This window comes from Numenius arquata, chromosome 2, assembly GCF_964106895.1.
Source record: "Numenius arquata chromosome 2, bNumArq3.hap1.1, whole genome shotgun sequence".
In the NCBI taxonomy this organism is placed as follows: Eukaryota; Metazoa; Chordata; class Aves; order Charadriiformes; family Scolopacidae; genus Numenius; species Numenius arquata.
The window spans coordinates 95,752,175-95,767,862 of NC_133577.1; the positions used below are offsets into that span (position 1 = coordinate 95,752,175).

A 15,688-nucleotide genomic window follows, 5' to 3' on the forward strand; every position below is an offset into this window, starting at 1 on the left:
CCTCTGGGCAGATGGGGGTCCTTAACCCCAACCAGGGATGACTTTAAAACTGGCCCCTTCAGCTGTGGTTCCTGCTCCTTATTATTTTTTAAGCAAGGATTGCAAATGGGTTTCCAAGTAGCTCTTCTCCCCCTGAATGTGTATAAATTGGGCAGCATGGTCAGCCTGTCTGGGCACCTGGAGTCCAGCCCCAGGAATTGTCTTTGACAGCACCTGAGCCATGACTGAAGGTCTCTCGTGCAACCATCAGCCTGATGCTCACAGCCCCCTGGTTCCTGGAGCCAGCCGTGGAGGCATGTGTGTAGCCATCACTTGGCCTGAAGAGAACCTTTACCTATGACACTCCTGCCCCTGCCCAGCACCATGGCATCCCTTCTTTCAGAAGAAATGCCCCCAGGTCAACCTTTTTTTATACTTTTCACTCTGGGACCCTGGCTTTCAAATGTGGAAGCTGGAGTGGTTTTTTTTTTTCCTCCCTGTGGGGAGTGGGACGGTGGTGGTCGAGCGGGTGGCAGGGCACTCCCACAGGCAGCAGGAGCAGAGTGGCCACCCTCAATGGGTGCTCAGGCAGAACCACATGAGGTTGGTGGCTCTTTGTGTGGGGGGGTCTTCAGGTATGGAGGGACCCAGGTGAGCTTTCAGGGATGGTGGTCTTAAAGTTAGGTAGGAGCCTGTCCGGGAACATGCACTTCTTCAGGCCAAGATGGTGATGGGACCTGCTGCAGGGTGGGGTGGATGTGGCTGGGGGATGCTGATTGTTTTCCCTTTATGTGGAAGGTAAAGGCAGCTTGACAATCCACGCTAGAAGACACAGTGGTTCACCCAGCAAAACTACACGCACAGACAGAACTATCTTCTTTATTATAAAGATACACTATGAGGAACAAACCTGAATGTATACTGAAGCTTGTAATGGTACATGCCAAAAATGTACAGTACTATACATAAAAGTGCATTGTCACAACAGATTAACAGTACATTTCTCTTCCAGAACCGTGAAATTTCCATGTTTTTATTTGTTCTTCGAGAGTGGAAGGAATGCGATGGGAATGCAGCCATACACGAACAGGGAAGGATGCAATGGAAATGCAACAGTACAAGAGCAAGGCTAAAGCTCCTCTAAAATTTAAAGGCACTTTCACATGTACATACTACAGATGTACATTGACACAATTAGGTAACAGTCAACAAGCAGGAAGCTACCAGTACTGCAATTTATCAAACTTGACAGTAAAGGACAATACTGATTGGATTAGGTGTGCAGGAGTTACCCTTTAGTACGTCTGTAGTTGTAGCAGTCTTTCCTGTTACATATCCACTTACTATACTTTTAAGTATCTAGAATAACCATCAAACTACACATTTAACTGTGTGAATGCACTAAGTGGATGCATTCACTAAATGCACTGTTTCTAATATTTTCTTTTGCTAAACAATTTCTAATATAAGCATTATGGAGTCCAGTACAGTTATTTAAACATACAAAATTCCCTATGCAATTTAAAGATACAGGTATCCATCTCAATTATGCCGGGTGGGTTAATTTAAAAACGCTAGACTAAAACTGCACGGAAATGAAAGCTGAAATTCCAGTTTGTTCCGCTGATTCTAGTAAACTGGGGGCGGGGGGGGGAACTATTACTTGAAAATACCTCTGATCCTGACCAAGCGAACAGACCCTATGGCCCAGCGCTGGTTTGCAACTGGGGCCAGGCTGGCAGGAGGGCCAGGGGGGCCACTGGCGGGCGCCGCGCCGTCGGCTGGGGGGGGGATTAAGACTTTGCCTCTAACCGTGACGGGGATGAAGGCCGCGGCTGGAGTGAGATGGGTTTGCAAACGCCGGGAGCACTTTGGCTCTCAGAGGCGGTTCATGGGGTACTTCTCACACCTGGGGCCAGCGTCACCTACCTACAGGGCGTAAACCAGAGCAGGAGTAAGTTGCTTCCCAATATCAACAAAAAATTACTCCTGTCGCCTCAGTAAATTTGTCTATCAAATTTTGTGACTTCTCTTCCCCTCCCGAACGCCATTGTTTATGTGTAGCGAGTGGTACAACTTCAAGCTTTCCAACAGTGAGCTTTTAAAATAACACGTGGAAAGACAGATCTTACTTCAAGCCAGTTGTACCCCTCTAGGTGGACCACAACGGATTTACTCCTCCCCCACCCTCCTGGTCTTCTTCACTGAAACTTGTTTTATTGATGGGATGTCGGAAAACAAATTCACAGAAATAATATTATGGCTTACTGTTGCAGTGTGCAAAACAGCTGTACATTTAGCTCACGCCTAAGGAAGGTTAACAACAGAGCGCTAAGCAAAGGCGACAGTGGCCACTCACACGGACATAAGGAAGGTACTGATTTCTGGCATCTAAAATAAAAAAGGGGAATGGGAGCGAGGGGGCGGAAAAAGTGGTTATGGAAAACTTTTAGTCAGCTTGAATCTAGGCGGCAGGAACTCGTCTGCCTGTCCTGCGGGTGACCCCTGCATCGCTGGTCCCTCGTCAGAGAGTCCCCGTCCTGCTGCCGTCAGCGTAACCGAGGAGGCGACGCAGCCGGGGGAGCGGGGTCAGGGCGGAACTACGACTATTACCGCTCAAATCATGTCTTTAATTGGACACGGAGCAATAAAGTCAATGGGATACTTTGCTGAATTACTGTGTAGTTGATCCTTTTAATTGCCTATCAGCCGGCCTAATGGACCAACAGGTTCACGTACTCCCCAGAGCCTGGCTCACTCAACGATGAATTTTAAATGAACCTAGCTTTTGTGAAAAAAGCGGTATCAGGGAATGAAGGTCTAGCTTCACGGGAAAAGGTACACCGTTACAGAGGACAGCAAAAGGAGTTTCTGGAGATGTGCTTTAGCTGTGACCTGGAATGCTGCTTTTTATCGGTGAGAGCCATGTGATCCCCAGATCCGTCCAGCACTTGTCTCTTGTGGGACTGCCAACAAGAAAGCGAAAACTCGGTGCCAATTGTGAGAGTTGTGAGGGTTTGGTGGTTGGAGTTTTTTTGGTGTGTCTTAAGTAAGAAATGTGGCCTGCGATGACTTAGACATTCCACACAGACACTTAATCCTCACATGCCGGATTTCAGCTCTTACTAACCTGCTTGTGATTTGGTTTGGTGACCCAGAAATAAGAGGTCCCACCTCCCCTGACCCCCACCCCCACCCCTTAGTTTTGTGCAGGATCTGTTATTATATAGCTACAGTAAGACTGTGAAGTATGGTACAACGTGGCAAGCTGTTTGTGATCCGTGTTGTTTTTATTACAAATGGTGCAGCATCAAGTTTTCAAGTAAGTCTATGTTTGTTTTTTAAAAGGATGCACAACTGTCCAGTTTTTCTTTTAATTGAAACCATACAAAATACAAATGCCCATGTTAATGTCGCTACTTTCAGACAATACATTCAAAAACACTGAAAAACAAAGCCTCCTCTCCAGTTACAAACATGAACAAAGGATCTTATGGAGCCCTGACTTCTATCGTTAATCCATCCCTTTCCCTAGCACACCCCAGCCGGGCACCGTGGGTGGCTGAGTGTCTACATTGTGCAAGATTTGTCGGCTGGACCCTGGGAAGGTGGGGAAGGCCCGATGCTAGGGTTTGTTTTTGGAAGAACAATAGGTTTTGGCCTAAGAGCGGGAGGTTTCAGCTGCACTCCCATTCTAGGGGCCACCATGGGCTTGAAAGTACTCATGGTGTCACTGGAAGAACTAGTGCTACGGCGGATCTGAGGCTCGGAGCTCCTTAAAACCACGCTGTGGAGAGGGCTGAGCGACTCGGTGGAGGTGGCAGGGGTGGGGGTGTTTTTCATTTGTTCCAAGGTGTCCAAGACGACATCGGGGGCATGCTTGGCCGAGCTCTGCCGCTCCAGCTCACGGAGCTCGTTCAGCGCCGTGTTCATCGTCTCCTCGATATCCTGGGTCAGAGCACAGAGAGAGTGGCACGTCATTCCGACTGCTACCGAACGCAAAGCGCCGGAGGAGGAGCAGGGGGAGGGGGAGAAAAATGCATGAGTTAATTTGCCAACCACCCTCCCTTTAATGAATATTACAGTGATAAAGCCCATTCCCACCAGATTTATTCGAAAGACACTACGATCCACAAGATGGCAGGTTTGGCTGGATGTTACAAATATCTAACTTGCTCACGTGAGAGAGTAAAAAGTCAGCTAAAAATGTAAACAAAAATTAAGTAAACTAAATCCTGCAAGCTGTTTTATCAAGTGATTCTCAGGACAATGGCTATTTGCTTAGCAGCATTTTTAATTGTGAAGATCTCTGTCATCTCTTGGGTACTAACAGCTGTAAAGATTTCAGTCCATTTGCTACCTCTCACCTGACTGCTCCCCTCATCTACTGCCCCAAGTGTTCAGGATCTGTATTCCCTCACAGGGATTATAAACCAGGTTTTGTAAGGAAATGATGCTTGTGTGTCTGTCCGCTCTTCTCCTGTTTCTCTGAATTAATTTTGAAGCAGAAAAAACTGCAAGACACTGTTCAGTGAGCTTACCTAAGAAATTTTTTTCATCAGGATTTCTGGCACAAACGCTAAAAGAATGCACCGAGACACCAGTTTACTATTTTTCAGTGGTATTGAGATAAAAAGGAGATTAAGTATCTGGTGTCCCCTGCTTGCTCACAACAACTTTCATGCAGTTTCATCAAAGTTCAGGTTCTCTCAGTGCCAAATGACCAGTAGTCTATGCATCAAACAAAATAGCTTAAACCAAACAGCACTGTCTGTGCTTCCAGGAAAGTAAATAAATAACTTACAGTAAAACAGTAACAACCTTTACACTTTCTAACTCTCTAATACATGGTTCAGCTTTCTGACCCAAACGTGACAGAATCTTCTATCCCCCGTCAGAAGCAGAGTTTGAAAGCAAGCATCAGCAGTACATTAAATTTTAAAATGTGAGTGCCAGCGTTACTGTAAAACACTTGTGCAATCATATTGTACCCTCAGGGTGCCCCTAGCAATCATGTTATACTCCCCAGACAAAACGCAAGCTCTGAAGACAGCGGTATCTATTTGCTCAAGGGCTGTTACCAGCTCTGTACAACAGACCAATCTGATGGTCGGGGCGCTCCCTATTCCATCCTTCTCACCTCTTCCCTGCCAGGAATGAGCCTGGTGAGTGCTCACGTAGGGATAAGATGGCCCATGATTTATGCAGGTGCAATGTCTTGCACATCATGTTCTTAGGCACAACTGCAAGCATCAAATCAATATACGGTGTGAACTATACAAAAACTATGTAAAATTCACAAGACTCTGGAATGTAAATCTGTGCTTTGAATGGCAATGGTTGCTATTAGCCAGTCAGAGCACTTTTCTGCAAAGCATAATACCTAGAAATAACTGAACACTAATTACATGCAAGTTAGAACAGGCCAGCCTTCATGAGAACACACGGTTTTACACAGCTGTTGTAATCATACACTGTCCTAGGGTCCTGGGTGGCAGAGGCAATTTCATTATGGTGTAACAGGAAATAATTTCTTTTTATTGCTCCTGCAATATCTATTCCCCCTTGTGCTTCTTCTATCCAGGATCCTTTAATGCTCCTTCCTTCACACGCACTCTGTTTAAAAAGCTAAGTAGGATATTCTGCAGCAGCGTACGTGCTCTGCGCTATGCTATTCACTGAGACTTGCTCCTCAGAAAATCAGAGAGTGATATAAAATAAAAAAGACACAAACCTGAGCTATTGATTCTGGATCCAGTGGCTTATGGTCATTGAAACCCGTGTACTGACCAGATGACGTAGATCTTCTAATCGGAGGGCTATCGATCTTCTTCAGAGAGTCGTGCCTACTGATGTTAGTGAGACTGCCATGTCCAGGTCTGCGCCTCCTTTCCGGGCTGTCAGCATTGAGGTTGCGATTTTGAAGGAGGGCTCTGGGGCTGCAGTGAGTTGCCAGGTTGGGGGAACCCAGCTCCATGGACGAGTTGGAGAGAGGGTGAGGTGGGTGTACTGGGCAGTGACCGTCACTGCTCCTGCCGGGGCGTCTCAGAGGAGGTGGAGGTTCTGACCTCTTTCTTTGCCTGCACCAATGAAGAAGTGGTTAGAGGACAAGCTGTAGTGACCCACCATAAGCAGGTGGAGAAGCCATTGCTGTGTTACCCGATCTGTGAGCTGTACTACTGAAAACATGTAACGCTCAAGCTTACCTTCCTAAATACATGTCAGAGTGACGGTCAGTGGGAGAGTTCATGTCCTTTGATGACGACTTGTCCTCAGTTATGGGTCCGCTGCTGGCCTCGCTGTCTGCTTTTTGGCTCAGTGTATCTGAGAAAGTATCATCCCTGAACAGAACACACATGGTGAGATGAGAAGTCAGTGAGTTAAGTGTGACAGAGAGCATCTTGGCACTTCCAGATTTTAATCCCCTTAAGAAAAGCAGGCATGTTATAATGCACCGCAGCCCCTCCATGTCTCCAAAAATTGCTTATAATCCTTCTGTTTACTGAGCTCTTTACATTTTGAGTGTAACCTTTCCGTAACAAAGAACTTTGTCATCCTTGGCAAGGCACATGCTTAATACTGTAAAACAAGAGTTGAGGGCTGCATTTCTCCAGCCCCTGCTATTCTGAAGTTAAATGTCAGCAATTGCTACAAAAAGACAGGCAAATTAAAATAGATGCAGCATCATCCATCTCAATGTACTGGGAACATATCCATAAACAAAGTGGCTTAGCCTTGTAGTAGTTTTTGATTAAGAGCCGTCAATTCAGGACAATAAAGACAGAGGCATCCTGCATAGAAAGAAAAAGTTTAATCTATCTGAGCCTTCAAACCACTGTCCCATTTGGAAATCACTTTGCTAATTGCTTCAGCATGTATTTACACCCCACCAAGACCCCCATCACACCAGACACTGCTTACATATCCTGCACCACTATGTACTGGTGAGGGACAAGGCCATCGATTCCGTTGTGCCTTCCTTCCCACCAGTCTTCAGATGCTCGGTGATAGAGCAGAAGGGAAGCTCCTTTCTTGAAAGAGAGTTCTCGCGCAGATCTTCCAACGTAGTCAAACTTGGCTATAGCTTCTATGGGCTCACACTCTGGGTAGGGATGGAAGAAGAACGGCTATCAGATTCCACACTGGCTTATCTGCTCACTTTGGTTTCATAAAACCCATTTATTGCATTTTCTCAGCGCTCATTCGTATTGAGCAGAGCTGACAGAGATCAACTGAGCTAAGGCAGACTGCAGGCAGTAGTTATATGTCCCTTGCAAAGACACATAATCAATCTGTGCCCCAAGTGTGAAACATCTGGGCTGCTTCGCAAACTGCAGAAAACATAACAGCATATTCAAATGCTACAATAGCTGCTGCTGGGAGAGGGGCCTCTGCCTCCTGCTGCAAGGGCTCCTTCTTGGCTGGGGAGTGGGATGGAGGCCAGGCAACGAAGATCTCCGAAAATAAGATGAGCAAACCCAGATGGGTAATCAGAGGTCTGAGGAAGCAGTGTGACAAAGGAAAAGTAAACGGGAGTGCCTTTAACTGCTGTGGTGGCAAAGGAAGGAAGACAGGATTTCCCTGTGCATGAGGAGGGATGCACTGCCTAATTAATTGGGCTACCAGATTCCCGTCGTTCACATGACAAGCGTGCAGACCTAGTGAAAACCTAGTGTTTTACACAATGCTGAAGCCTAGGGCTTTAATCTGCTTCTTTAACACCCTTTTTGAGTGAGGCAGACAGCTCCAGACCGCCTAAGGATGTCTCCTCCACAGGGGCAGTCCCTGTGTGGCCTGAAGTTGCCTAAGGCAGCTCTGCCTGCTCTAACATCCCAAATTCCTCCGGTTTCTCCAGGGGAGGCTGGTATTTTCTGAAGTCACACATTGTTTCCAGCAGTCCTGGCTAATCTTCCCTCAGTATTCTCGTAAATTCAGCCTTACACTTGTAATGACTCCATCCTGTAATCTATGCTGGGGTCAGAAACCTACTGATGTCAGTGAAGAGCCCCTCCTGAATGTCTGCCTGCAGGTATCTTCAGAGCTGTGCCTAGGCACCAGGGAAACAGCTGGGATTTTAGTGACCTCTAGTTTCTTCTGCACAAAACCAAAAGCACCTGAGCTCAAACAGACTAAAATTTGTTACCACAGTCTCAAAACATAAAGAAAAACCTGCAAAATATGGGTTTAAAAATCACACACTTTGTAGATTCCAATAACCCAGAGTCCCCGAAATGACAAATTTCTTCACATAATTAGAGCAATATTTAGATGGAAATTAACATCTGGGGTAATGACTAGCATAGCAGCTTTCTGTCTGGTGCAAATTAAAATTGCTGAGGTTGTAATTCCCCAAAGAACCAGGCTTGTAATGAAATCCACTGTCCCTTTATGACAACATTTTTTGCAGGAATGTCTTTTTAAAATTAACTTCATTCTGCAGCACAAAAACATAATGATAGTACCTTTATTGAGGTTATAGTTTGCAGCTGTTTTTTTTAATAACTTGCCCAGCCTGTAGAAGGCTGTCTTGCTGTTTGCTGCTTCTGCACGCTAAGTCACGCTAGGAGCACTCATCAGTGATGAACTGCAGGGTGTTTAGGACTCACAAACTCAGAAACTTTCCAGAGATGGCACACAGTGGGATGGGGAATTTGCTGTTACAAATGCAAAAGTAATGTAGGCTGGCAGAAATGACTTTGATTATGTAAAGGCAAATAAGAATCTAGCAAGAACAGTATTAATCCCTGAAAATGCATCGCTACTGGATGGCTCGCTGGCAGGCATTCCCTGGTGGGTGGGCAGGGGGTGACAGGCTTCTTGTTTTCATGTTTTTAAGCAAAGAAAATGTAAAGATAACATAGAAAGAAACATTCTGGAAGACTACGAAAACTTTAATGCCGGTATATATATATAAGTGATACATTCTAATATACAATCTTGTTTTCATTTCTAGATATTCTATCTAGGGTCTATCTCTAATAGAAAGTACAGATGTGACAGAGCAACTACAGGCATGGAAAGACACTGTTGCCAGATGAAAAGAAATAAAGCTAAACATGCCTGTTTATCTTGCATCGTGTTTAGGAGGGGGATATTAAAAAGAATGGCAATAACGTAACGCCGACAAAAGAATGCAGTTTTTACACATATCATGCACGTTGCTTGTGGAATTCGTTATAAGAAGGTATTACTGGGATCAGGTAGGATTGAGAAGGAGCAGACGTTTGTATGAGTACACTGTTCCCAGACTGCAGGTAAGTTACGGGCTATGAAAGAGTGGGTCAAGAATTCAGAAGCAAAAGCTCCCAGATTTCAGCTAGCCAGACACTCACTAATGGGTAATACTTTAAAATGCAAAGAAAACCCTCCAATGAAACAAAAAAAGCTTTACAGTAAGAAAATCCCAAATTTCCTGTACATATTTTCCTTTGACATTCTCTGAAGTTAACTGATAATGGTCACGGGTACTGGATTAATCCTACACTGATTAGCTATGGGACTTCCCGTTTCTCTGCTAATTTCAACAGACCATATAGTATCCCTCATTTGAGTACACAAGTCTTTCTATTTACAAATTAATGGACTAAACTAGAAATAGTTCTCTCTCCCTCAGTGGAATTACACTAATCTAAATGTGGTGCACGGTGGGAATCTGGTTTTTGTACCCTTCCATCGCCTGCAAGACTCACAGACGTTCCCAGAGGTCTGAAGGCAGTTGCCCCAGTGGAACCAGCTGCATGAATTGGTAATGTACCCATAATGGATGTGACTTTTAGACATGTTCGTTAGATTGCCTGGGTAACAAATCCTACCTCCTCAGGGAGGGGTGCCTAGTAGACCTCATGCAGTTTTCTTAATGGAACCAGAAATAAGTGCAGACACGTTTTACTGTTTTGAAAGGGGCATTCTCTTTGCTCGAACGTTGCTTTTACACGGAGAGAACCTTCCTGTAGCAAACAGCACTGAGACTGTACTTAAATGGTAATTCACCTTGTTACAGGTCAAGCCTTAATAGTTAAAACCATAGTACCATGACAGTTACTCCTGGAAATAAATGCATTTTGAAAAGCTAAGCCATTTAATATCAAGGTTACTGAAAGACAGACAAGCATTTCCAGAAAAGCAAAGGTGATGAAAGCTAAATTTGGGATCTGTAACTCAAATTCTGTGTGGTGCTGAATGTCTAACAGTAAAATTGACAGCTCAGAGGGAAACGTAATTGCACTGCTCTGTCCGTACCTGGGGGCATTCGCCCACAATAGCAAGAAGTATTTGATGACATATAGGCTCTCCCCAGCTATCATCTCTAGTGACTCAGGCAATGGTACGGAAGTGAAAAATTAGGACAAACTGAAGAACTGTGGGAAAAGCTTTCGGGACTCCGTTAATCAGCCAGTTCTGTTTTCACTTTTTTACTCATGACCCCCAAAGTTTTTGATGATTACTACTGCCGTTTGAAGATGCATTATGTTGCATTGGGCTTAAAAATCAAGGTTTGATGCCAAGTAGAGCTGTCCAGATCCAACAGCTTGGGAGAGCAGGAAGGGCAGAGGAAACATAAGAGCTAATTTTAGTTTTGTGACTGGAGCACCAGATGTAGCACCAACCTCCCTACAGAGGTGATGGCACTGAAGTGGCACTGCGCTGCCCTCCACGCCTCAGGGCACAAGGAGCTAAGGAAAAGAGGGGAGACCATCCCCTGCACTTCTTGGGGGGGCTTTGCTGCTGCTCTGCTCTTCCTCAGCTCTCCCAGATGTACCCTGGCTGTCGGGAATACAGTACGTCCTCGAATTCCCTGGGAAGACACTACCTCCCGGTGTGTTTATCCTCTTCTGCACCCCATCAGAGAAGAGCGGCTTCGCAGTTTCTAAGTCCTGTCCTCAGGACAGCAGTGCTCGCACTGGGGAATGGCAGAAGCAAAGAAATGTTGCAAGGTGGTGACAGAAGAGAATCTGGAAAAGTGTTGATCATGGCACGTGCTACTGAAAAGCAGGAAAATTACTATGTGTTGTGGACACAACAACTTACAGCCTTACGTGTCCCTGTAATTTTTGTTTCCAGCAGAACTACCACCTCAATTTTTACCCTATGTTTATGAGATATATGTGAACAGTATGATATTAATTGTATGTATGTTTTCCCAGGAGAAACCCATCTGTTTAACTTCCTCAGGAAATTCTCTCTTACTTCCTTTGAAAACAAACATAGTCACCCTTTTCCATATGCCTCCAACAAGAATAAAAAACCTCCATCAAACTGAAGGTAAAAATTGCTTCAGCAAAACACGAACAATATCTTTTGTATCTTTACTGCAGAGGCACTTTCAGGTAAAGGTTTTTCTGCAGCAAAGTTACAGATAAATATTATTTTGTGCCCCAGCTTGAGTACAAATGTTCTGAACTTCACAAATCAAATTTCATTTCCAGATTCAGGAGAATAAAGACACTTAAGTATTTTCCTTAGTAGGGATACTTTCTGCATGTTTAAAAAAGACTGAAAACACTACAGTAAAATGAATCTCCTTCCCTTTTCCCTTTCCAGTGATCAACAGAAATATACGAACACTAGTAACTTTAGAAAAAAATGACGATTTATATGCTTAAAATTAAGCAGTTATGAAGTATTTATATGCACAGTTATAAGTTCCAGCCTTCCTTTCCCCAAGCTACCAGATTTTACTTCTGCAGACATAATTTCTTTTTTAATTTTTAAAAAGTCTTATTGTTTTCTAAATTGTAATTAAATATTTCTAGTGCTACTGAACCAGACCCTACAGATGGACTTATTCTAGTAGGCACAGAGAGATTCACTTGTAGTTTAAGTTTATACAACAAGTAATTCTTATAACAACAATAACTAAAAGAAATATGAATCCTTTAGCTTTTGATCATAGCCTCTGGATTATGTTTTGACAACCCTGTAATTCCTATGGGGTTAGATGCTTGGTCTTGCATATGTATACAATGTTTCAGCATAAAACTAATCCGATTTTCAACATTAAAAAAAAATAATTTAGAGTTATAGAATCTGCTTCTTCCATCTTCTAACAGAGGGAAATACGTAAGTACCACGTGTCTGATCAATACAGCAGCAATGCTGCGCCTCCCTTTCTCTCTCTCCACATACAGCTGGCAGTGATGCATCCAGCTTATAATCAATGAATCAATCACATTAAACCCCCAAAGTACTCTTTAGTGGAAACTTTTTTTTTTGGTCCACGACAGGTCAATCAGTGACTCTCATGAAGTTCAATATGCAAACTGAAAAAATTTCACCTACTCTCATTTTGGTACTAAGAACATTTTATAAAATGAATTGTCTGAAGGACAAACATAAATGTATGTGCAAAGAGATGGTGAATGCATGTAATTCAAAGCCTGTAACCTACATTAGAAAAATCTGCTACTGTAATGAAAAGCCACATACATGGGAAAAAAATGGGTTAGAGCTTGCAGGCTGAGAACCAAAGGCTAACAACACTGTTCTGTATGTGATACAGGCTTCCTAATGTTTATCTCTGCAGCAGTACTTCCCTAGATTACAAATATTTTTGTGCTAACAATTATTTCACTGTAAACACAAATGCCTGCTTCCTTTTGGCACTGAATTAATTAAAAAGGTGAGACAAGGCAACTTGAATTAAATTGCTGGCCAATCTGGTGAACAAAAAGCCAGTTAAATCTTTTAACAGAACTGTGTCCTGTTGACAGCTATTCTCTTCGGGGTTTGTCTCCACCAATGACACAGTTGTAACACAGGTAGCACCACAACAGGAATATAAAACTGTTATTAGAACAACACAGTGATGGGGGAGAGCCCATGATTATCAAGGCAGAAGTGATGCATTATGCGATGCCATGGCCCTGCTCTTCTGGATCCTGCTGATGTTTTAATCTTTCCTGAGCATGGTTTTGAAGTATCTGCTTTTGATTGCTGATGAAAAGCTGCACTTCTTTTTCCATACCCGCTTGGGCCTTTATGTCTCAGTTTGGCCGTAGGACCCCAAAGTTGGCCCCAGTATATTGAACTGGTGTGTCGCCTGCATTTCACTACTTCACTTGTACTGAAGTAGAGAGACAGATAGACTTCTTCAGCTTCTACTCTTGCTTCGCACCTCCAGTGGAAGAAGGAACTCTTATACAATATAGCTATACTGTCTTGGAAAAATAAAGTGCAATTATGAGTTTGTTCACACCATTTAGTGGAGCCGTGTTATATAAAGACAGAATCACAAAATCACAGAATCTTCTTGGTTGGAAGGGACCTTTGAGATCATCGAGTCCAAGCAACAAAAAATCCCCAAAAAACAAAAAACCAACAACAACAAAAAAACCCACAAAAAACCACAAACAAACAAACAAAAAAACAACCCAACACCAAAACCAAAACCAAACCAAAACAAACTCCCACAACCACACACCAGCCCACCCACAAACAGACGCAAACCAACAATCTCGGGCACTAGAGCATGCCCTGAAGTGCCATGCCTACACATTCCTTAAATACCTCCAGGGATGGCGACTCCACCACCTCCCTGGGCAGGCTGTTCCAGTGCCCCACCACTCTCTCAGTAAAGTAATTCTTCCTAATATCTAATCTAAACCTCCCCTGCCCCAACTTTACACTATTTCCTCTCGTCCTGTCATTATTCCTTGGGAGAAGAGGCCAACACCCACCTCTCTACAACCTCCTTTCAGGTAGTTGTAGAGGGCAAGGAGGTCCCCCCTCAGCCTCCTCTTTTCCAAAATAAACATACCCAGTTCCCTCAGCCTCTCCTCATATGACTTGTTCTCCAGATTCTCCAGACCCCTCACCAGCTTGGTGGCTCTCCTCTGGACACGCTCCAGCAGCTCAATGTCCTTCCTGTAGTGAGGGGCCCAGAACTGAACACAGTACTCAAGCTGAGGCCTCACCAGTGTTGAGTACAGAGGCACCATCACTTCCCTACTCCTGCTGGCCACGCTATTGCTGATACAGGCCAGGATGCCGTTGGCCTTCTTGGCCACCTGGGCACACTGCTGGCTCATGTTCAGCCGGCTGTCCACCAACACCCCCAGGTCCTTTTCTGCTGGGCAGCTTTCCAGCCACTCTTCCCCGAGCCTGTAGCATTGCCTGGGGTTGTTGTGACCGAAATGCAGGACCCGGCACTTGGCCTTATTAAACCTCATCTCATTGGCCTTGGCCTATTGATCCAACCTGTCCAGGTCCCTCTGTAGAGCCTTCTGACCCTCAAGCAGATCAACACTCCCACCTAGATTGGTGTCATCTGCAAACTTACTGAGGGTGCACTCGATCCCGTTATCTGGATCATCAATAAAGATACTAAACAAGACTGGCCCCAAAACTGAGCCCTGAGGGACACCACTGGTGACCGGCTGCCAACTGGATTTCACCCCATTAATCACAACTCTCTGGGCACGGCCATCCAGCCAGTTTTTTACCCACTGAAGAGTACACTCGTCTATGCCATGATTTGCCAGCTTCTCCAGGAGAACGCTGTGGGGGACGGTGTCAAAGGCCTTACCAAAGTCCAGGTAGACAACGTTCACAGCCTTCCCCGCATCGAGAAGGCGGGTCACATGGTCATAGAAAGAGATCAAGTTGGTTAAGCAGGACCTCCCTTTCATAAAGCCATGCTGGCTGGCCCTGATCCCTCGGCTGCCCTGCACTTGTCGTGAGAGCTCACTCAAGATGATCCTCTCCATGATCTTTCCCCGTACCGAGGTCAGACTGACAGGCCTATAGTTTCCCAGATCCTCCTTCCGGCCCTTCTTGTAGATGGGCGTCACATTGGCCACCTTCCAGTCATCTGGTACCTCTCCTGTTGACCAGGATTGTTGATAGATAACGGAGAGAGGCTTGGTGAGCTCTCCCGCCAGCTCCCTGAGTACCTTTGGGTGAATCCCATCCGGCCCCATGGACTTATGTGTGTCCAGACACATAAGCAAATCATTAACTACTTCCTCCTGGATTACTGGGGGGTTGTTCTGCTCTCCATCCTTATCTTCCAGCCCAGGAGGCTGAACACCCTGGGCTGGGGTTTAAATCCTGACAGTGGGTTTAGCTCTACAGAGCTCGTCAAGAGGAACAGGCTGACTTGTAAATCTGTCAGCATTCCCTGCTGTGGGTGCAGGCATGGGTATACACCCCAGGGAGAAGATTAACAATGACTTCTCTCCTATCCTCAGTTTTTCCCCATTTCTGTGATGCCTGCCCACCCAGCTGCACTGATAGACTCTGTCTGCCCCTCCTCACTGCAGCGAAGGGGAAGAGACAGGCAATCTGTCACTGACAGCTTGTCTACGTGACAAAGCGGACGGGCACAGCTAGAGTGAACTATTGTTTACATTGTTCTGTGTGCAATGGGACCAGTGTAGCCATGTTTCCTATAGATACACCTTCCTGTTCCCCTATGGCAATCATCCCAGCTCCTAACCAGTATCCCTTCTGACATCCTTTTTTTAAAAAAAAAAAAAAAAAAATTCCTTCTCTGCTGTAGCTCTTTTCCTCCCCTTTCCCCCTCTCTGTCTCTTCCTCTTCCTCCTTCCCCACATCCTCTGAGATGGACAAGGGGCAGCTTTTGTTTCTGCTTGTGCTAAGCGCACGTGCGCTGGCTTCTCTGTCTGGGTTGCCTGCTGGCCACACATGCAGTGAGCTCACACTGCAGCTCTTCTCTACCGATATTCTTAATCCTGCACCTCTAACTGGC

The 15,688-nt window shown here is 45.0% G+C and overlaps 1 protein-coding gene across 2 annotated transcripts in view; it reads right to left on the minus strand.

The window, feature by feature from the left end:
- Positions 1–842: 842 nt before the first annotated feature.
- The window catches only part of SRGAP1 (SLIT-ROBO Rho GTPase activating protein 1), a 151,730-nt gene continuing 136,884 nt past the window's right edge, over positions 843–15,688 (minus strand). For both annotated transcript variants that reach the window (XM_074144412.1, XM_074144411.1), the window contains exons 19-22: positions 6,901–7,081; positions 6,186–6,320; positions 5,714–6,059; positions 843–3,927 (exon numbers count right to left, since the gene is read on the minus strand). In XM_074144412.1, the coding sequence (XP_074000513.1) occupies positions 3,550–3,927; positions 5,714–6,059; positions 6,186–6,320; positions 6,901–7,081 (1,040 nt within the window). In that variant the 3' untranslated portion in view covers positions 843–3,549. The remainder of the gene's footprint in view (positions 3,928–5,713; positions 6,060–6,185; positions 6,321–6,900; positions 7,082–15,688) is intronic.